Genomic DNA, 23,561 nt, shown 5'->3' on the forward strand with positions numbered 1-23,561 from the left:
GGGTTCCACCTCTTCTGTTGCCAACCCCTGTGGGGCTGTAGAAAAGAGGCTGAAATGGACATGTGGCAAGACTTTCAAAACAAACTCTGGGTTGCCCTGCCTGTCACAGCTGTCAGAATCTATGTTCCCAGAGCTCACTAGCTGCAGATTTGCAGTCAGACATGCATCTGAATCTTGCCTCCTCCACTTCCTAGCTGTGTGACCGTGGGTAAGTGCCTGGACTTCTGTGAACCTTGCTATCCTCATCTATAAAATGGGGCCAATAGCAGTAGCTTCCTTAGATAAAATGAAATGACAATGCAAAGTGCTTATTAGAGCAGAACTGGCACGTAAGAAGAGCTCTGAACGCAGGTAGCAGTGTTTCAGGGCAGTGCAAGGTGCCGATGGCTTGGGCTGTTTCTCTGCTGATCGCCACAGCCTGTGGGGCAGCCTGCCGTGCAGGATGGGGGAGCAGTTCTGCTTTCCCTTGAAGTCCCTTGCACTCTGAACTATGTCCTGGTTTGGAGAAAATGCAGTTGGCACTTATGAGAAACAGGTGGGCACTTCTGTTGAAGCCACACAGCTGGAAGAGGTCATGTGGCCACAGCTACGAATCTCAGCTGTAAAGACACTGACATGAGGACAGCCCTAGGGACTTCCAAAGTAGCTGCAGGTATTCCCACACTGCTTCAACCCATAGCTCCACAGATATTGTAAGGCAGGGAGCAAAGAGCCCTCTTTTCATTCAATCCACCACAGGAAACCATTAAGAGTAACCAAGAAACATTGGGTCTGAAATGTTCCTGGTGAATGTGCTTACTCCAGGTAGCTATGTTGGCTGCAATCCTGAATTCTGTCTTGGGGATTCTAGTAGCCATTCTGAGGTCTACCCTATGTTCATTTCAAGCAGAAAGTGGAAACTCACTAGCTGGAGAATTTGCAACTTGCTCCAGAACAACCCAGTAGCCCTTCTTATTGACCTATTCTCTTTTGCCCCATAGGGTATTTCAGAAAGGAATTCATCAAGAATGGAAAATCCGGGTGCCTCCCCGGTGGCGCAGCGGTTGAGCGCTGGGTTGTGAAGCTGCCCGCAGCCTCTGCAGCACAGGTTCGATCCCCGGCTGCTCCCTGGCCACCGAAGGAGGGTCCCACATGGCGCGCAGACCTCTCCTGCCGCCCGCTGCTCCCCTCAGCAGTGTGCTTCGGTCCTTCTGCCTGCTCTGCTCCCCGCTCTGGCTCTGGTGAATTCTCTCACCCTCCTGTGCTTCTGACTGTACTCAGTGCTTATATAAATCAATCAATCAATCTTAAAAAAAAAAAAAAGAATGGAAAATCCTAGACTATACTGTCATGCATCACCTAGTGATGTTTTGGTGAATAATGGACTGCATCTATAACGGTGGACCCAATAAGCCTACATCATATATAGCTAGGGGTGTAGTAGGCTATAGCAGTTAGGATTTAGTAGGTTATGGAATCTAAGTTTGTGTAACAGCTCTTTGACATTTGAACAAGGACAAAATTCTTTTACAAGGCATTTCTCATTGTTAATCCACATAGATTAACACATAACCTACATGGCCCATAATCCACGTATCCCAACACAGAAAAGAGATGGCACTGGAGCCAGAAGGAGCTGGATTCACATCCTAGTTCACAACTTCTTTGTTCTGAGAGGTCTTCAATGGGTTACTTTACCTAGCTGAGCTTCAGTTATCTCATTATAAGCTGGTTCCAGTCCACTGGTCCTTGAACTTGAGCCTGAGTCAGAACCAGGACTTATTATCACACAGATTGCTGATCCTACTAGAATGTCTGAGGTCTAAGAATCTGCCTTGTAACAAATTTCCAGGCGATCTGATGCTACCGATCCAGACACAGGACTACACTTACAAACCCCTGCAACTGTCAATCTAAGTTAAAGCCCTAGTTTACTTGGTGAGATAGGAACATAGCAGACAGGGCATCAGAGTCTGGTGGACTAGAATCATGAGGGCTAGGTGAACCCCACTTCACCTTAGCACTTGTGTCAATTCCCTCAGTTGTGAGGGTGAAATTATCTACCTTCCAAGTGGCCATTTCATAAGAGAAATCTTCAATTGCCTTAAACGTATAACATTAATTGTAAAGGATTATATATGAGGATTATTCTAAGGGTTAAAGTTCACAGTGCACAGAGAGGTTTGTAGCGTAGTGCTTGTCACAAAATAAATATTAATTAAATGGAAAAAAAAAAACCCCAGTATCTAAAAATAGCCACTGACTCCATGCCAGAGATTTCTGTCTTTGTCATGCATTAAAACAAAAAAATGGTAATAAAGTTGCAACACATGAGATTCATATTCCAATCGTGGGTGGCAAGAACCTCCTTCTTCGCTTCTGATCCAATTCATTATTCAAATCCTTTTACCAGAGTGCTTCGCTGCTTAATGTGGAACCAACTGTGGATCTTGATAAGAGGAAAAGGCTGGGCTGTTTCCACTTTGCTCTTGGCAGTCCTCAGGCCTTCAGTATAACTTTCTTACAAAATGAATAGTGTTGGCTCCCAGAGAGACCAATCTAATCTCATCTTGTCCACTCTGAAGATCCGTATCAAACATTACAGACTGCCTGACTGCAGGAAGGGGCATCCAATTCCATCTGGATTTGGATCAGTGTTTAAATGATCAAGTAGGGAGCCATTAGCATGGTAGAAATAGAAAAGCAAAAATATAACTGGCCCACTTTTTAAACATTCTTCTTGTCTGAGGTTTTATTTGAAGAGCTCCCATAAGACACAAAACACAAGTGAGAAAGAGAGAAGGCAGTTTAAAGTCCATCACCTCCTTTAAAAACACATGAATGAATCAACATCCTTAATTTTCACCATTTATGGGCATGACAGGCTGATCAGATAAACCATACTATGCCAAAAGATCTAATTGCTAATCCTCTGAATAATATAAATTACTCTTAAAGGAAAAAAAAAAAAAGGCTCTAGTTACCCTTAGATGAATAAAATGTCACGTATTTCCAGTCAACCATTTCCAGAAAGATTCTGCCCACTTCAAATGGAATTAATGGTGAGCCCTGTTACCCAGAAAAGGTGTACTTCAGTCAGGTTTGAGAGATGCTTTAAAATATCAGTTTCTAACACATAAGACTCTGAAAACTCTACATTGTTCTTTACATCTCAACTTGGCTGTTACCAAGGAGGCACCTAGAGTCAGTAAAACAGATACAAAATAAATGTTATTGTCACAGACACTTCGAACAAATCTCTAGAGAGCCATAAGACTACCCTGTTTAGGTCAAATTCGCTCATATTTATGAAAGAAAATCAAAGTTCAAAAGCCAGATCACTGAAGACAATATGCCTTACCCTTTGCCAGATTTTGACACTAAGATGAAGCTTTTATTTGGGCTAGTAGGCATAATCTTTTCTAAAAATCACAAATTAGAGGAGTTTAAACATCCTAGGTTCCTTTGATATTGTATCTATTAAGAAATTGAACAACATAGGTAGGAAAGAAGGAAGAACAGGGAGGAGGGTGGGGGGAAGCGACCAGTCTAGAACCCTGGGATCATCACGCTTTGGATCTGCCTGACACCCAGCTTCCGGGGAAGATTGTGGAGTCTGGTGGACAATTCAGGGTGAGGAACTGCAGAACATTCTTAGAGTTCAGATTAGTTGTCATTATGTTGCTTGTTTAATGTAAGGTGAAATTTAGCAACAAAACCAGGACAAAGGGTTGATCTTGGCACTTAAAGCTCTTCCTGTTCCTTTTTGTTTTTTAAAGCATTACAGGGAGGCGACAGTGCTAGCAATCTAGTTACCCAAACCTTTGAAACTCTTAAGTTGCAAAATGATTCATTTTTCCCCTCTATTTCCCTATAAATGCTTTTGGTGCAGATAAAATTTATTGTTCAAGTTCCAGATTCAAGGAAGACACTGAGCTAAGGCAGAGGCCCAAGTTGGTTGGTGTGCTTCACGAGATGCCTTTGATGTCAAGCCACAGGGCAGCAGGGAAGTTTCTGAGAGGGTCTTTGTAAATCCTAACCAGTTCACAAAACCTGAATGAGCAGAGGCATGGACATGCCTTAAATGGGCACTTGAAATATTTTTTAAAACTTACTTAAAGAACAGAAACTTCATAAAATTTTGTTTGCTCAACTAGTTATGTTAGTTTTGTTGATGATACCTTTTGTCACTTTTTGTGTTGCTGCAGAGTGCAACAGCTGTGGTCGCCGGTAACAAGAGACATAACAAGGTTTAGGAAGGCCAGGTAACAGGTGGGGGTGGTAAGGCTAATTGAAATCTCAGGCAAATGTCCTCTGCTTACAGAATATGGATAGTTTCCTTTTTGTTGAAAGAATGCAAATCATTTTATTCCAAGTAGCCTGAGTTTATATATATATAGATATATATATATATATAGAGAGAGATATATACACACACATATATATGTTATATATACATATACATATATATATATATATATATATATACCACTTGGTAGCCCATACTGTTCATATATAATAGGTGGACACAGCCCACATTTTGGAATAAGCAAGTCCAGTGTCTTGTAGAACAATGAACAGCCCCCCACATCCTTCTCAGGAAATTTATAGATGGTAACAGTAGCAAGTATCAGAATAAAGAATATTTATGCCACAGGCAGGTAAGGAGACATTAAGAGGTTGTTAGTAAAATTTGGAGTCATGAAACTATTTATAAGAATAGCTTCTAAAATGTGATACAAATAGTATTCTGCAGAGTCCGAAGGGCATTTCAATTTTTCAACAATATTCCAACAGAGCCATGTAAAAGCTATCCGTTAGTAGTCGGCCAGCACATTGCACCTGTCTGTCCAACTTTTATAACAGCACTGTTCTGTCCATTTACTAAAGTCACATTGCTAAATTAAGGTCCATTTTGACTGTGTCTGTGGGTACAGAACAAATTTCCTATTTGGAAAATTTATCACTAAAAAAAAAAAGAAAAATAGACAATTTATCACTAGGCTATTATTAATTAACCCAATATCATATAATATTAAAAGAATCAATGACTTGATCAAAACAACCATCCAATAGCTGGGAATTGGAAATCTACGCAATTGACAGTTCCTCCTTTAAGGGTGAAAAAAGCAATTAGAAGTGTGCATTAGAGAAACATTACGGACACGTCTAATCCTAAGCACTACAGGGCCTCCCTGGTGGTGCAAGGGGTTAAGTCTCAGCACCTTAAACCTATCCACAGCCACTGCAGCCTCAGTTCGATCCCCAGCCAGGGAGCTGACCCACATGGCACAGCTCCCCGCAGCAGTGTATTTCATTTTCATTAGATCCTCCTGTACTGCTCCCCACTCTGTCTCTGGTGAATCCTCTCACCCCCCCCCACACACCTCTGGCCTGTACCCCAGTTCTTATATGCATAAAAAAATCTTTTTAAAAAATCAACTACACACTACAAATTAATGAAATTAACTTTTTGCTTTTGCTTTTCCCTTTTTTAAGTTGGCTGCCTCGCCCTCATTTCCTTTAAAGTGTGTATCCTATGTATCCCTTGTAAATTTTTATCTAAAAATGTAATGCCAATGATAAAAGTACAAAGCAAAAAAGGAGAAGAGGTAGAGGCATGTCTGGACAAAATACAGTCACAAATAAGCCAGAAAATCATTAGAGACCAATAAAGACATAGATCTTTCTTTTGGCAATAATATCTGAGAGTTAAGCTGGTAACACTGAATACTGTGTCCACCTGGAAAAGGTCCATCAAAAATGTCCATCAGCATCAAGGCTATGGTAGGAGAAAATATTAAGAAAGGACACCAAACCAGTTTTCCCCTTCCCACTGAGTATTTATTTGATAGCTTTTGCTTCAGGTAATCAACTGAAACACTTCAACAACAGAAAGCTGGCAGAATGTTAAGGAAAAGGAGTGATTATCTAGCAGACAGATGTGACAAAATTGTTTCAAGTTGGAAACAGTAAAGCATAAATGTATCAACTGAATGGAGAAGAGAGGGAGAAGAGAAAGCAGAGGAAGGAGTGAGCACCTTCCAACATGGACTGTGAGTGGAAAAAAGGCACTGTTTAACTGTTTGTGTATTCACAAAATAAAGCCAAAATACACAATCCATGTTTCATAAAATTACATTCGACACTGGTTTACAGACGCTCACCTATCTGATTCGTAACAGAAAGGCTGTCTGAAAAAAATCAGATAGATAGCACCAGTGTGTCTACATCACAGGTTGACAAGCAGTGCTTTTTGAAAGAGATCACTGCCATCAGGGTCCTTTTAAAAACAGTACTGCAAAGGTCACAGAGCTGCATGAACTAAAATTATGGGACAAATCTGACTAACTGATCGCCCATTTCAATCTCTAAAATTTCCACCCCAGGAAATCAGAAAGTAAGCTCCACTTCAGAGGAGCTGATTTGGCAGTGCATTTTTCACAGAGTTGCTTTTCCCCTCAAAAGGCTGCCTGACTGAGCAGCAGTTCCACTGACAACAACTTTGCACAGGGTGAATGGATGTAAAAATTTAACCGCAATTGCCCTGCTTCCTCTCAAAATAAATAGCACTAATTTATGAAGACGCAAATTTTCAAATCATAAAGTAGAAGCACCTGGGCCTATTAAAAACAAACTTCATGAAAGGTTATAGTACCGGGTGCTTCTCATAATAAAGGATTCTGGGGCCATAGGTGTGTTTGAGAATGATCAATGGGAAAACCCAGATAGATGGTTTACACAGATGCGCTCTATGTAGAATTTGAATATAAATTCAAATACCAGCTATGCATTTGGGAACCAGCCTTTAGTTAAATTCTCTAGTGCTTTTAGAAATTTTCTTTTTTTATTAGAAAAAGAAGAGACTCATTGTCTACAAACTATTTTCTTTCTAACTATGCAAATACAATGAGCAAATCATCTGCAATATCAAAATACTGTTTGTAAATCACTGATGGCACTAACAACTTTAGGAATTTCCAATAGGACAGAAATTGAGAGAGCAACAAGAGATTTCAAATTATAGTCATTAGCTGAATTTCAAGAATCAAAAATAACATTTAAAGATTAAAAGTCAGTAAGTTTAAGTTCTTTGATTTTCAATATTTGAAATCCAACCATCAGGAATCCAGAAGCACCCGATATGTTCAAAGTTGCACAAATTAGTATGGAAGATGAAAAAGTAATCCCCATGCAATATTTAAGCATTGCTCTGAGATATATTTAAGTGATACTTTACAGAATAAAGCTGGGTAAAACAAAAATATAACCTCCCCATTACATTTTAAAACAGTCACAATAATTTATCAACAGTTGCCATTTCACAGCAATTAGAAAACAGCTGATACAAGTTGAACAAAAAGGTACTTTTTCCTCTCAGGAAATAACATATATAGATATATATAGATATATACACACACACACATACACACATAACATTATCTTTTAAAATTCAGTGGTTAATCTGCTTTTGTATTATAAAAAAAATTCCCTATGATCAAAATACTGAAAAAGCACAAAGGCTGAAAAAAAGAAAATCACATTTGCCACTTTAAAAAAATACATTATTGTCTCAGTGGTTCTATTTATTTCATTGATTATAAAGTTAGCTACTATAAGGATGCTGCACTTGTCAGAATCCTAGGACTACATTGGACCAGATGGACTTAAATCCAACTCTTTATTGGTCTCCAGGAAGGATATGTCTAAACCACCCTTAAAAAAATGACAGAATAAATGCCCTTCTTCTGAACGGTTAAATGGGGAAGAAAACATGCCACCTGGAAGCAATCTAAGTCATAAAGGTTTATGAATCTGTGGGAGACACCACCTGAATTAGAAAGCTATCCTTTGGCTCGAAGTTAGGAGCTTTTGGAAGTATATGAACTCTTTTTGGCCTCTCTAGTAAGGATTCAAAAATGATTTCTCCATAAATCATGATTTCTCTGTTACAGGGTTTGGTAAACTACAACCCATAGCCCATATCGTGAATGTCATCTGTTTTCTTAACAAGGTTTCACTGGAACACAGCCATCCGTGCGCCTTCTCTTATGAAGTGACCACGGCTGCTTTTGTGCTGACGGCAGAGCTGGATAGTTGTGGCAGAGACTGTGTGACCCACAACATCTAAAACATTTGCCCTCTGGTCCTTTATAGGAAAATTCTACTGACCCCTTGATCTAGTGCACTACATGGCATTCTACTCAAAAAGTTAATGCACCTGAAGATTTTAGCATGGACTCCAAAAATAACCTCTTACTGAAGACTGGGGACCCTTGGCAGATAAATGTCAGATGTCCTCCACCTTGAAGTGTTATTTACTTTTGGGGAAAGAAATGATTTGCATACATTTTCAACAAATATCTGTAAAAGTGAGTATCAGTGGAGGGAGGAAGGGAGGAAGAGAGAAGGGAGAGGAAAGTCAAATAAGTAAAGCACACCTGTCTGATTCTGATTATCTTGTCTGATGGGGGATGCTAAAATGATTTTGTCAATTTGCTGTAGCTTTGCTTTAAATTTATTTATGACGCCTTTTGATTAATGCTTCCTCCTTGCCTCTCATATAATTAATAACTTTTAAAGAAACCTGCCTAAAATGCTTAGTTTGGCAAAAACTTTTTCAAGAATATTTAAACTAAACATATTAAAGATTATTATTTAATAGAAAACATTTCCAAAATTCTTTGTTAGCCTAAGAAGGGAAAGAATGCACAGGGCATTAAACAGTAAAATATACCTTAAAAACTAGAAGTACAAAACAGTCAACATTTCGGAATATGATGTAAAATAAAATGAGAAAAATTTCCAAATTTGAAGAGCAAATGTTCCCCTGCCTCGAGTTGCTAATGAAGTCTTTTTCAAGCAGGGAACCCCTGCACTCAAGCAGCTGCTTGTGAATTATCAAGAGTTCACAGGTGTTTCATATTTCAATAGCTGTTGAAACATGGAAGATAAAACACTGAGAAGATATTTATCAAACAAAATTTATATCAAGATGAACTTTTTCGTCAACCAGCTTATAGGTGGACTTTTCCCTTTCTCTGTTAAAAAAAAATGAATGGTATGAAACTATATGTTAAAGATGTGTCCTTAATACCTTACATTTATACAGCGCTTTACAGTTTTCAAAGTGCTTTCACATGCCATCTGATTTAATCCTCACAACATCCCTGTGAGGTAGGTACAGCAGGTATTATGATCCTCATTTCAAGATGAGGACACTGAGGCAAAGTGAGGTTAAGTGACTTGCCCAAGGTCTCACAGCTGTCAAGTGGCAGGGCCAGGACGAACTATCAAGGTTTCTGACTCCTTGTCCAGCACTCTTTCCACTATAACAACTGCCCCCAATTATGAATAATGTACTATATATCAAAATTGAAAGGCTATTGAAGGTCGTTTCAGTGATGTCTTAACAGTTAAGTTAAATGAAAAATATAAGAACAGTAGGTCTGATGGTTTTACTTCACATAAAATTGGTGCAAAACCACTTTTGTGTAATTATCTATAACCTTTTGGTCCAAATACATAAAATATGCAATATTTACAGCATTTTCCATTTTTTGTAAATGCAATGCTTTAAAACACATTATAAAGCACCTTAGTAAAAATAGTCTACAAGTAAAAGTACAGAAGTAGGAAAAATCCTACCCATCCCACAGCTCACTAATGTAGTTATAATATGGATCACCGATATCCCAGTTTACAGCTTTACGAATAACCCATGGAGAAACAAATACTAAACTTGATTTTTTGATATTAATGAATGGAAGCCTTTAACTAAAACTTCAGGCAATGTCAACATTCTTGAAGTGGCTCCCCAATCCTAAATATTGGGGAAACAGGAATGAGAAATACTGATTTGATTCTTTTTACAGTATTAGTAATGCTTTAAATTGGTTTTTAACACTTATCAATTTTCTGAAAGAAAATTAAAAACGACCTACATAAATATATGGGCAATTCCAGCTACAGCAGAAACATTTCTTAGCAAACACGATCAACATTCCAATAAATTTCATGAGACGTGATTCACAAAAACAAAGCACACACGGCCAAACAGGTAATAACACTATTCAGTCGAGGTGTATAACCCAAACCTCCAGGTGAAGGTGGAAATAGCAAATGATTCATATTTATGTTAGTTAAAAAAAAAAAAAAATGCTTCATCAAAATCAGAAAATCAGAACTTTTTCTGAAACTATTTAGTCTTTCGATCAGACCTGTTATGTGTTTAGGTGATGTGTAGAGTTTTTCTGGGCAGGAGATTATAACTCCTACCAAAATTTAACCAGAGGGGAAAAAAAAAAAGGCTGAAACTTAAACTATTTAGACCGCCGCCATACCAGCCAGCATCTACTTTCTTGATGTTAATTGTCTGTTTCCTAACTTGGCTCAAAACAACTTGTCTTACCCACCTACCAGCAATCCAGGCTGTGGAGTGGAGAGCTAAGGTGAAGACAGGGTCAATGTACTAGTTCAAAAACCTAATATTCAGTTCACCTTGTATTCAGTTCGATTTAGGGTATATTTTTTCATAGAAAAAGTTCTGTGCGAGGATATAGAGATCTCCATCCTTTTCTCGTACGGCATGGGCTCTGATGAACTGGAACTGCTCCAATGCAAATTCATAGAACTCATTCTCCATTTTCCAAATGTCAGATTGCTGTAGTTTTGCAATGGTTTGTTTAGTGGGGAGTTTCTTCTCTGTGGTTTTCCTAAGATGAGATTTCTTTCCTACTTACAAAAGAAAAAACGAGAGGTAAATAATTCTAAGAATACACAAAGATGAATGCTTATTTGAAGAGGCTGTTAAAGTTAATATGGCACTGCGTTGGGCAGATAACATAGTTGTTTGATATTAATATGCAGTCAGAAACAGCATCCTGGTCATACAAGAACTGTGATTTATTCCTTCCTAATGCAAATCCTTAACCTGTGAAAGCTTTAATGAGACCCCAAATAGTAAAAGTAAGGATTACCGCTCAGTAAAGTACAGGCTGTCACCTTACATGCTGTATTCTCAAATGCTTGGTGCTGACTTGTTTATTTTTAAAGATAGGATAACATATCTATTATCAAGCTTAATACTAATTTCTCATGATCTGTATTCTCACAATTATGTATTCAAACCAAGGGGATATAGCCAGAAAGAAAAAGAAAAATACCGGATGGTCTCACTCATAGCAGGAATCTAGAAAACCTAAATAAGGGACCAGGAAAAAGAATAACTATAAAAAAGAAAAAATCAAAATCAACAAACAACTATGAGCCAGAGACACACTATAGGGGGGTGGGGGCGGGGAAAGGAGGGATTGGGGTCAAAATAAGGGGGTTGCAATTGTATGGGGAATATAAAAATAAAATTAACCAAAGAAAAAAAAACAAAACAAACAAACAAAAAACAAAGCAAGGGGATATAAAAAGCCCAGCAAAAGCACTCTGATCATAGTATCTCACCAACCAACAGCAGAAAAACAAGACACCAGAATTGGACTGGACCAGAACAACTTCCGATCTGTAATAGTGTTGAGGCTGTTGAAACGCACTTTCAGGGGTACTATAACCCAACAGACAAACACATGATGACCATTACTACCATGACTCAGTCCCACCAAGACTCTAAATGGCAATAGGCAGGTCTAAGGGCAGAATTCTTAACACAGTCTAAAATGGGTGTTTTCCAGCATTACTGAATATTACACATTTCTCAGGCTGGTTTTATCATGTCTATCTTTCTACTAGTCCTACAATGCCTTCTAATTATCATCTAATGCAGGGTTATTCATTCAAAACATATCTAATGATACCATCTGTGTGCCAGTCACTGCTCTGAATTGGAAATAATGAGCAGAGACAGATTATATACTCTTCTTTCTGGAGCTATTTCTTGTGTGCTTTACTAAAGAAAATTCAGATCGCCTATTTTTCAAGTTGCAAACAAAGTTAAGTACAGCTTAAAAAGATACCCATCTTTTATATACCTGTACGGTAGAGTTCTGTAGCGCCCCTGAAGAACCGAGGCAAAGCTGCTTCCAATAACATAATGAAATCTTCAAGCTCTTCAGTAACTCCCACCAGAAAGTATTCATTAATTAGGTTATACTTGGCTTGATCCATAGCCCACCTGCTTCCCACATTCCTAAACCAAAGAGAGTGAATTAAAAACCTAGTTGTGAAATCGGCTAAGTATTTTTGATGCCTGTGACACTGCATATTATGCAGAATATAGATAAACACATGTACATCCAAAGTCTTAATGTCCTTTTACTAACGTCCTTTGGGAGGCACACCTGCTTTTAATTTCCTTTCCTCTATCCCCCATTTCCGCTCAACTATGCAGTGCCAATTCAGCTGTAGTAAGGACACTGATGTGAACAAAGTTTAGTTTGAGGGCGAGAGAGAGAGAGAGAGAGAGAGAGAGAGAGAGAGAGAGAGATACAGAGAAAGAGAAAGAGAGAAACACGTTACCGCCATCTGATTCAGTGTGAACACCAAATATAATTTTTTTAACTACTCAAAATTAAACTGTTAATTTTAAGAGCACTCTAGTAAGATCTAAGCAATTTGTGCTTAATGTTTATGTTAATTTGCAGGTTTTTCTGAAATTTCTGAGGCATTAAAAATAGGTAAAAACGGTTTTGCTAAGGACCTTTTATTTTTTGCATTGTCGGCTAATAGCTGATTAAATAAACCTTAAACTATACTTTGGGATTCTTTTTAGCACTGACATCCCTTAATCCTAACTCCAGCTCTGTTTATATGTAGTATGATCTTGAGCTGGTGGCTTCACCCTCCTTGCTCCTTTATTCAGCCATTAAAAAGCTAGGAGGGGGAAGAAGATGTAAATTAGCAGATTTCTAAAGCCAGTTCTGAGTCTATGGAATTTCCTCAATACGCTCAATAGAGCAACACACTATTGTTCTAAGGTAAAGGTTGGCAAATTTCTTCTATAAAGGGCCAGGGTAAATATCTAAGCACTGCAGGCCTTATCAGCTTGGTCACAATTACGTAACTGAACAATTAAAACACTCATAGACAGTAAGTGAGCAAATGGATATGATTGTGTTTCAATAAAACTTTACAAAAACAGAAGATGGGCCAAGTTTGGTCTCCAGGTTGTAATTCATTGATGCCTATCCTAAGGAAATGACTAAATATTGAGAAGACATTCTTATGCTTCCAGTTCTTCTTAAAGCTATTGCTACTATTATGCAGTGATATAATCTACGAAAGAGGAATTTGAGGGTCACAATAATCCATGACAGGCATGCATCACTTAAAGATGTTTTGGTCAGCTATGGAACACATATACCACACTGGTTCTTACTGTCTGTACCCTATAGTCTAGGCATACAGAAAGCTATACCCTGTATGTCAGTGTAATCACACTCTATGATGTGTGTACAGTACAGACATCTCCTGACAATGTAGTCCTCAGAATGCAGCCCCTTGTTTAGTGATTCATGACTGTGATACATCTCAAACAGTGACCAAAAGAACAAAAAGTATTCCTTTGATTTCTCATTATAGTTTTAAGGAAGATACTAACTTTGCAGGTATTTCTGTTTTTTCCTACTTTTCCAATTAAAATGATTGATTAGAAATATAAATGCCATTATTTTTAAAAACTGAAAACTCAGCAAATTCTGAGGAAATAAATTCTTTATTAAAGATCATATATCTTTTTCTACTTAATCTTTATTAGCAGACTAAATCACAACTGTAACTTTGGCTTCTCTTGAAATCAAAATCAGTTTAACAGTAAAACCAGTTGATTAATTTATCACTAAGCCTTCCCTTGATCTAACATGAATGGCTAAAACAGTAAGCTTAGGAGAGAATGGGGTTTATGAAATGACCCCTGACTTCTAATTAAGAGCTCTGCTGGAGTACAGAAAAATATATAACTCTAAAAGCAAACAAAAAATTTAAAAATCAGTTTCTCGAGAAAACATTGCAAGGATATTATATATGAAAAAAAAATTTAATACATTTAAAGTTAACCACAAAACTAGATGTTATTTAATTACATGGCATTTTCAGTCCGGTCTTTCATTAATTTCCTAATACTATGACCTTGACTAATACATTCATGCCTATGAAAAGAGATAATAAAGAAGATTATCAAATAAAGCTAACTTTATCTCCATACCAGCATTCTGAACTGTGACCACAGAAGAATGGGATTTGAAGCCAGAGCTTCTCGGGAGCACAGTCTGAGCCGCCCTCAGCTACACATTCATCAAAGGTCTGTAACAAAGACAGAAGAGCACAGGTGAGTCATAAACCCAAGTCTTACCTATCAAGTATCTTAATGGGGTAAGTTATCAAATAAATGGTTGGGAGAGGACAGGACAAGATAGTGAATTGAAAAGGATGGGCAGATTATGAAAATAAACTTGAGATATATCAATAGAAGTTAAGCATAAATTTTACTCAAGTCTGGTTTGTGTTTATTAAGAGTTCTTCTATTATACAAACGAACCCACCCCCCCAACAGTAATTTGATTTTGAAAACAAGCACTGGTTTACACTGAATTTGTGAATTTATATTTTCTATCCCCTTACCAAAGGAAATTAAATAATAACAAGGATAATGATACTCTGAAAAAAGTGTTTGACAAGAATACAAAGTAGGACTTCATGTAAATCTTTTCATCTTTTCTCACTGAAACAAACATAAAATCATGCACAAAACAAAAAGGTCTCTTAGGAGTTGTATGCCCTCCTTTCCAATGGATCTAACTGAATTAAAGAGAAGGGGAAAAGACTTATAGGTTATGGATCTACTGAATTAATCAGCTTCACTTTATTGAGTACTTACTATCACTTATATTTTAACAGATGTATCTATTTAAAGTAAAACATTGAGAAACCGGAGAAAAACTGTGTGAGCTCTGGTTGCTGAAGTGAGACATCTACTAATAATGCTTGTAACTTTTGACAAGAGAAACAGGAAAAAGTAAAAAGAGCACATGTTCTGGGTCAAGGCTCTAGAGGTGGTTTCTAGAGCCAGGTTTGACCCAATGTAAAGTAAGTCTTTATGGCCTCCAAACCACACTTTTTCTAATTCATAAAATGAGATAAACTCAAAGGGCCCTTTCAACCAAAAATCTATGGAAAGAGGTCCCAAAAAATCCTTATTGGCTGTGGGTTGGAGCTACAGTAGAATGATTCTATTTATTCTCGTAACATTCAAGAGACGACAGTGAACTTTAGCCCACTTTATTTGCCCATTTCTTTTACAGATAATATTCACCATGATATAGTGAAAAGATCTATGACTTGGGTTTGAATCATGCTGAATCCAGACAGCTTAAATTTTGTTCTAATCCCCGCCCCCCAAGAAAAAGGACATAATTTTATATGCAGGACAAATCGAATTATGGATGTAAAAAAAAATCTACCACAATGACTGCTTCATTGTAGGCATTTCAGTAAACAGGAAGGAAAAATTTTAATCTGTGCCTGTCTTTCTCCCCACTCCTCCCTAATAGTCAAAAACAATGTTTTGTTCGCTCTTGTTCTCCTGGACCTCCATAGCATTTGGCCGCACTCACCAAATGGTATTCATCTCGCTTACCTTCTCTTTGCCCACTCTCTTCTATAGCCCTGTTACTCACACTTCCTTGGCTTTGTGTATAATTCCTAGGCAAAAACCCTTCAAATCTGTACCCCTTTATCTATCTATCCCTCCTTATCCACCTTCTGATACCTATTGTGCATTTTCATTTAAATTTACAGTTTTACCTCGTACTCAGTATTTCTGGCAATAGGATATTACCCTTTGTAATTCAGGCTTGAAGACTCAGAATATTTCTTTTCTTTTTTTTTTTTTTTAAGATTTATTTATTTATTTATACAAGCACTGGGTACAGTCAGAAGTGCGGGAGGGTGAGAGAATTCACCAGAGCCAGAGCGGGGAGCAGAACAGGCAGAGTGACAAAATACACTGCTGAGGGGAGCAGCAGGCGGCAGGAGAGGTCTGCATGCCATGTGGGACCCTCACCCGGCGGCCTGGGATCGAACCGGTGCTGCAGAGGCTGCAGGCAGCTTCACAGCCCAGCGCTCAAGCGCTGCGCCACCAGGGGAGGCCCTCAGAATATTTCTTAAACTTCTCTCTCACCTCATATCCTTGAGGTACTGTCTTTGCAATCCACCTTTTTCAGTCTTACTTCCATTGGGACCTTCAAATATCCTTTCTCAATTCTTATAACCACTTCTTAATTGGGGTCCTACCTTTTCCTTCTTTCCAATCTGCACTATACAGTTATCATTCATATCAGTCTAAGTAGTTACCACTAACATCCTCTCCTCAGGAACCTTCAATAGCTTACAATATCTTAAAGAAAAAATCAAAATCTCTTACTGTGCCTTTCAGAAACACTTCATACTCCAAGTTCAGTGTGCCAGTGTAGCCCTAGCACTACGTGTAACATTCAACTTTACCAGATTAATCTGATTTGTATTTCAAGTATGTCATATATTCCCTCAAATCTATATACCTTTGCTGACCATATTTTCTTTCTCTGAAAGTGCCTTCCCTCTATCAATCTAGTTTATGTTAAGACTATCTCCAATGACTACTCTTACCTAATGCCACTCATATTTTCTCTGAATTCATAGAATTAATTATATACTGCCTTGTAATACTAGCTTAGTATTCAGGTATTTATATCTATGCATACATCTTCATCTAAAGAAATTTTTTCAGTACTTAAAAAAAAAATGCATTGTGTTCTTTTTCCCCAACTACAGTGAACACATCTAGGAGGGACCAAATGGCGTGCATTTGCGTCCTCCACAGCACACGTCATCATGCTATACAAATTGTTTTCATGACCAATATTTGTAAATGGCTGGAAAGACCATGCTTTGAGAATTTATATGAGTATTAAAGGCACAGTTCTAGTGGGGACAAAGCCAAAGCCAATTTTTTCATGGAGCATTTTGACAGTCCTTTAGGATATCATTATCTGCATGTATGTGTCTTTGTCTCTGTCTATAGAAACACACACACAAATATTTTATATGAAAGCACATCAGATAACACTTAATACTCAATAAAACCCATTTCGATGGCTATTACATTATTTTTGAACTTCACCAGGTGGTCTGATTTAGATTTGCTGGTCCAAGTCACTTTCTAAAAAGAGGTTTTATTATTATTTATGCCAAATTATACATTATAAAAATAAAATAATCTGTGTGTCTCTACCATGTCCTATTTAGAAGAAGTCTTGGGCTCAATGAACTGAATGATGATATATCAGAAAGTTTCTGATTCCTTGCCTATCCAATTGCAAACAGGTCTTAGCATGGTGTCTCTGAAGCTCAGAAGGGGTTGTCTGCTTCTTCACACTTCCATCTGATTAAAGTACCAGAGTGAAATGGAATGAATTACTAAGGTGATTAAGGGTGAACTTAAAATCTCTACCACCACAGTGTATAAAAAAAACTAGGATGTTAATAGAAGTTACAGTATTAAAAGTTGCCACAGAATTACTCTCTAATCAACTGCAGGAATTTAAATATCCACTATTGAATAAAAACTGATTTAGATAAGGATTTCTATTTAAACCCAAGTTCTCTAATTAGCCAACATGTAGTTCTTCTGCTCTTGATTTTAATATTCATCAATAAATGTTCTTCTCTAATAAAACTTCAAGTCTTTAAAATAAAAAGCAAAAACAAACAAGTAGGAAAAAACAGAACACAAATACATGTTCTCAATACAGAAGAGCATAAAAAGCTCATAGCTATGGTTCCAGATTCCACAATGCAGCAACTTTTAGAAACTATTGCTTGTCAAGTTTTAGTATAGTATTAGAGAAGAATTTCCACAATTTTATGAAAAGGTCATTAAAATCCTCCCAATTTCAATATATAGCTGCGTAAAACTGTATTTTCTTTATTCACTTCAATAAAAAGGATGTATTGAACATCCTTGATTCAGCCACAGAGATGAAAATCCAGCTTCTGTGTTAAGTCATATATTTTTAAAATTTAAAAAAAGATAAAATGCTTTTTACTTTTTTTGAAAATGGTTATTTGCATAAAACCCATAATTTTCATGTTACCATGTCTGGTTTCCTACTGTTACATTTAAATTAATATTTTCTAAAGCTCTCAGTAAACAGGCATAGTTCTCAGGAAACCAGTAAATTTCAATAGATATTGCTCAAATAAACAAAAGTTCTTTGGTAGTTCTCAGGGTTTTTTTGAAAGGTAATTTTTATTTATTTATTTTATATATTTTTAACATCCTTTTTCATTTTTGCACAATGTATGCATTTTCATCTTGGTTATAGTCCCCAGACAATTTCCACCCCCCTTATTTTGACCCTAACCACCCCCCCACCCCTGTAGTGTGTCTCTGGTTTATAGTTCCTTGTTGATTCTGATTTTTACTTTATTATAATTAGTCTTTTTCCTGGTCCCTTATTTAGGTTTTCTAAATTCCTGCTATGAGTGAGATCATCCGGTATTTTTCTTTTTCTTTCTGGCTTATTTTGCTGAGCATGATTCCTTCTAGTTCCATCCATGTTGCTGCAAATTGCTCAGCAATCAAAAAAGTTCTCAGTGTTTAAAGGGAATTCTAAGCCACTTTTGAGTAGAACTCAAAAAAAGTTTCAGAAATAATCTATCTAGCTCTCTCTATAGTTATCAGTTCTAGAATACTGACTTTTTCATTCTCTAATATTCCTATTTTCCAGGTACTGGACAGGGATTATATTAAGTAAAACTCTGGTTGCAAAATAGTAAAGTAGGCCCTGTGCCAAATACTGGAGGAAACAAAGATGAATGAAATATAACCTCTGCTTCAGCAAGTTTTGTGACCTTTTGCAGAAGACATTTATGTTAACAAATAATCCAAATACCACAAAATAAATGCTTGAGAAATAGAGAGGCAAATGGAGTGCTTTGGGAGTCTTGCAAGATATAGGACTAGCTGATTTCTTGCACCAGAAAAGATTTTATGAAAGAGGTAACATTTGTGATGTATATTAAAAAGTGGACAAAGAGGGCCTCCCTGGTGACGCAAGGGGTTGAGACGCAACCTATGAAGCTATCCGCAGCCACTGCAGCAAGAGTTTAATCCCCAGCTGAGTTTAATCCCCAGCCGGGGGGCTGCCCACATGTGCAGCAGACTTCTCCTGCCTTGCCCAATGCTCCCCTCAGCAGTGTATTTCAGTCAATCTGCCTGTTCTGTTCCCACTCTGTCTCTGGTGGATCCTCTCACCCCCACACCTCTGGCCTGTACCCTACTTCTTGTATGCATGAATAAAAAATCTTTTAAAAAAAAGTGGACAAAGAGTTTTGCAGAGTGAAGGAAAGTCATTCTAAATATAGGAAACAATACTTATAAAAATGATAAATCAATAGGTTGGAGGATGGTAACATTTTATGGGGCTGAAGCATAAGGCACCTGAGGGAAAATGAGGTAGGGAGACTAGGTTTCAAATTTTATCAGATTGTTTCTCCTGTGCCCTGGGAAATCCTGTGAGCAATGGGGGTCCAATAAAGGTGTTCTACCAGAAAAGTGATCAGTAAGTTTGGTTTCTTAGAAAAATAAGTCTGGTGCTACTGTGGAGTACATACTTAAAGAAAAGACAACCCAAACTGAGTCAGCTAAGAACTCCGTTGCTCTTTCTTCTTGCCTGAAAAAATAAGCTGCTTTCGCAAAATAGTGTCCCTAAATTGTCATCATCAAGACTAAGAGAACCCAAATACATATACAGATACATCATATTAATAATGAATAATTATGATGGTCTCATAGAAAAGTGTTAATAGGACTATAATAAAACAAACACTCAGCCCTGGAATATAATGACTACATTTCTAAAAGTCATAGAAAATTATGCACACTCCAAAATATCAACTATAAGTACTTTCTTTCTTTATACTTTGGGGTTCTTTTCTAAGTTTGCACAATAAGCAAGTAGCATATTTATAATGGATCATAAATTTCAAAAATGTACACACATTCTATTTCATAAACAATTATCTTTACAAAAATTTTGAAACTAAATTATTACCTTTTTGTCTCCTTGTTTTCGTCTTCTTAGCCCTGGTCTATAATCATCTCCAAATCTCAGAAAGTAATAGTAAGAAACTAGCCTCTCAATGGGATCCCTTATGACATTAATGTAGATTGGCTTCTTCTTCACACCAAATCTAAAATAGAACAAAATCAAAAAGGTAAAACTGACATTTTCATTCCTCAAATTGTAAGTTTCAGATATAGATTCGATATGGAAAGAAGAACATGGACTATTAAAACAGAGTATGTAACAATTAGAAAATATTTCATGGTTATGTTATATAGTAAACAAATAAGAATTCAAAAATTATGCTGAAGATAAAGACACTACACTTGATCTTAGTCAAAAGGTTGAGAAGCCATATTGCTAAAGATAAAGGTAAGACAGGAAAATTGAATGAAAAATAATTTTAAACTTGACTGACAAGAATTACATGAAGTATTCAATTTTATGTAGTAACAACTTTTTACTTCTGATCCACCAAAGTAGACAAACATGATCAGAGAATAATCGTAAATCTACACAAGTGCAATTATTTGAGTCGACTTTCCAAAGCTGATTTTAACAAGACAGAGTGAAAGACATTCTGTTTTCTGTATTATTTCCTTAGGAAATGATAGTTGAAGGAAAGAGAAGTCTTCTACTTTAACAATCCTTGCAAACTCTAGAACTGTTCAGTTGCCTCTGTTCTAAATGCTCACTTTCCCAATCTTGAAACCCTGCCATTATCTTGATTCTATTATTTTCCTTTATATTCAGTTAGCAGAGTCACCAAATCCTTTTCACTATCTGTGACATGGCTTTGGTAGCATTGATAAGTATGAAGAATGATTTTAATGAGATAACATGTGAACGCATTCTGAAAAGAGATAAGAATCATTGTGTGTAAACTCGGATAAGGTTATACAGAGATGAAAGCAAAGGATTGTAAGAGAAAACAGGCACAATAAAAATAGCACGTGGGTCATTCAGCCCAGCTGGTTAGGAAACAAGCATCCTTTTCATTGTAGGTTTAATTCTTTTGTCAACGAGATAGCTATTTACAGAGGAAAAAATATGTTCTGGGGACTCGCAGGCCAGTTTGAGCTGTTCCTCCTGAGTGTTTCTCAGGAGGCAGAAAAACAGAAAATTCACCTTCACTTCAAGAAAATAAAATTACCATTGACCTGTTAGAATATGACTTTCCTAGGAAAAGAAGAATATATTTAGTAGGAATTTGTGACGTTATATGAAGACTGAAAGGGAAAAAATATCATCCGAGCAGTAGGTTAACAAGACATGTTAGAAACCTTATCTTGCTTAGTCAGCGTAGTTGTATGACAAAGCAATAAACAAACCAGGCTCATTTTTTCACAACTATTCTCTACAGATAGCTTAGAGAAATGAGTGAACATCACAAATGGTTAAGGAAAAAAACATGTTAACACTCAGAACATCTGAAAGGAACCTTGTCAACTGACTAGAAAGAGCCTTTGGTAAAGCATTATGCTTTTGAGATTTCTGCTTCATTCTGGTTTAACATCCCTGGTTAGCTGGAGTTCTCACTAAGGACATGATTATCTTATACATATTTACTCCAGACTCCCTTAGCCCTAAAACTTTCAAGGAAACTTTCAAAGCCTTCTAGTGGCAAGTTCCCATGGTCTTATTTCCAACATAATAAATGATCTGTTGGTATTTGTTGGTCCCATAATGATAATGTTGTGAATAAATTATTTTTAAAATTATCTATCTCTTAAAATGGGCAGTCATCTACTGTGTGTCTTTAACAATGGCTTAAAATAAAAAATAAACACTGACAAGTTTTTGTTTCAACAATGACAAGAATGCACAGCAATTAGAACTCTCAAGTCTCAACCACAGTGGTGGTGGTGATCTAGCAAAATAATGCATCCATTTAGGAAAAGAGTTTGGCAAGTTCTTAAAGTTTCATCTAATCCAGTAACACCACTTTTAGGTTTTAACCCAAGCGAAATGAAAACATATACCCACACAAAACCTGTATGCAAATGTTTTGGCAGCTTTACTCAATCACTAAAAACTAGAAATACATCAAGTATCTAGAACTGGAGAAGGATAGAAATGGTGGTGCATCCATACAATGGAATACTACATAGTATGGAATGAACTACTGATACATCAAATTTTAAGAGCATTATGCTAAGTGAAAGATGCCAGGCTCCAAAGACTTGGTGACTGATTAGGTAGGAGATAAAGAAAAGGATTGTCTAAGCCACTCTCAAGTTTCTTGCTTGGATGTCTGATAAATAAAAATAGGTCATCTTCCCAAAAGAGGATAATGGAGGCAAAGATAAGAGTCTTGACAATATTTTAACTCAGAGCTGGAAAAAGGGCCAGGGAGAAAAAGAAAACACCAGTAAGACAGCATGGTAACTGAAAGACAGCATTTTAAAAGAGCCTAACACTGTGCTGTGTGAGACACAGAACTAAGTGCATCACATTCATGATCACATTTCAACCTCACAAGCACACAGAATTAAAGTTACTTTAATTACCATTTTACAAGGGGAGAAACCGAAGCCTGTAAGGAATATGGCTGAGACTGCAGCACTGTAAGGAATAGAGGTGGATGTAACTGCAGATCTGTCTCCAGTGACTGCTCCTTATTTACAGATCAGTATTGTAAAGAGAGCTAGTCGTACAAGGTCAATAAAAAAGCATCTCTTACATATTGCCTGTAATGATTGATTTTTTTAAAAAAAGCTTCTACAGTGTGGTCACATATTTGTTTAAAGTTGTAGAAAAAAGGGCCTCCCCGGTGGCGCAGCAGTTGAGCGCTGGGTTGCAAAGCTGCCCGCAGCCTCTGCAACGCCGGTTCGCTCCCCGGCTGCTCCCTGGCCACCGGAGGAGGGTCCCACATGGCGCGCAAACCTCTCCTGCCGCCCGCTGCTCCCCTCAGCAGTGTACTTCGGTCCTTCTGCCTGCTCTGCTACCCGCTCTGACTCTGGTGAATTCTCTCACCCTCCCGCGCTTCTGACTGTACCCAGTGCATGTATAAACAAACAAACAAACAAATAAATAAATAAAACATGCCTCTATTAAAAAAAAAAAAAAAATAAAGTTGTAGAAAAAAGTTCAACCTTCAACTGGTTCAGCAGAAAAGTACAAGGTAAAAGGGATAACTCACATGATCTACATTCTAGCAAACTATTTAGGCCTGACATAGTCACTTTGTTTCTCTCTAGGATATTTCAGATCTAATGAAGCATTTAGTTATTTGTTCCTTGTTCTAACAGATCTGCCTCTTTACTGATTGACCTGAATTGTTCTGAAAAAGACAAGAGGTGAATGAAGAAACCCAAAAGACAACACCGAAAACCCATACTCATTCCTGGCATAACCTCAAAACACACACCTGACGAGTGCTTAAATTAAATTGACTGTCATATCAAAAATAATTTCCAGTTACCTTTCTAAGACTGATGCATTCCCTTAGGTAACTGGATCATTGAAATTCTCAGCTGACCAAAACCAGTGTGAAAACAGTTTTCTTTTTAACTGAACTTTTTTATA

At 37.2% G+C, this 23,561-nt stretch overlaps 1 protein-coding gene across 2 annotated transcripts in view; it reads right to left on the bottom strand.

Annotated features, from left to right (window-relative positions):
• Positions 1–5,369: 5,369 nt before the first annotated feature.
• The window catches only part of HS2ST1 (heparan sulfate 2-O-sulfotransferase 1), a 151,876-nt gene continuing 133,684 nt past the window's right edge, over positions 5,370–23,561 (bottom strand). The window contains exons 4-7 of one of the 2 annotated variants that reach the window (XM_054691647.1): positions 20,022–20,160; positions 14,132–14,229; positions 11,961–12,118; positions 5,370–10,713 (exon numbers count right to left, since the gene is read on the bottom strand). In XM_054691647.1, coding sequence (XP_054547622.1) covers positions 10,487–10,713; positions 11,961–12,118; positions 14,132–14,229; positions 20,022–20,160 — 622 coding nt within the window. In that variant the 3' untranslated portion in view covers positions 5,370–10,486. Of the gene's footprint in view, positions 10,717–11,960; positions 12,119–14,131; positions 14,230–20,021; positions 20,161–23,561 lie in introns of both variants that reach the window. The other variant, XM_054691646.1, reaches the window with a different exon arrangement.

This window comes from Talpa occidentalis, unplaced genomic scaffold, assembly GCF_014898055.3.
Source record: "Talpa occidentalis isolate TD23 unplaced genomic scaffold, MPIMG_talOcc4v2.1 talOcc4.9, whole genome shotgun sequence".
NCBI lineage: Eukaryota > Metazoa > Chordata > Mammalia > Eulipotyphla > Talpidae > Talpa > Talpa occidentalis.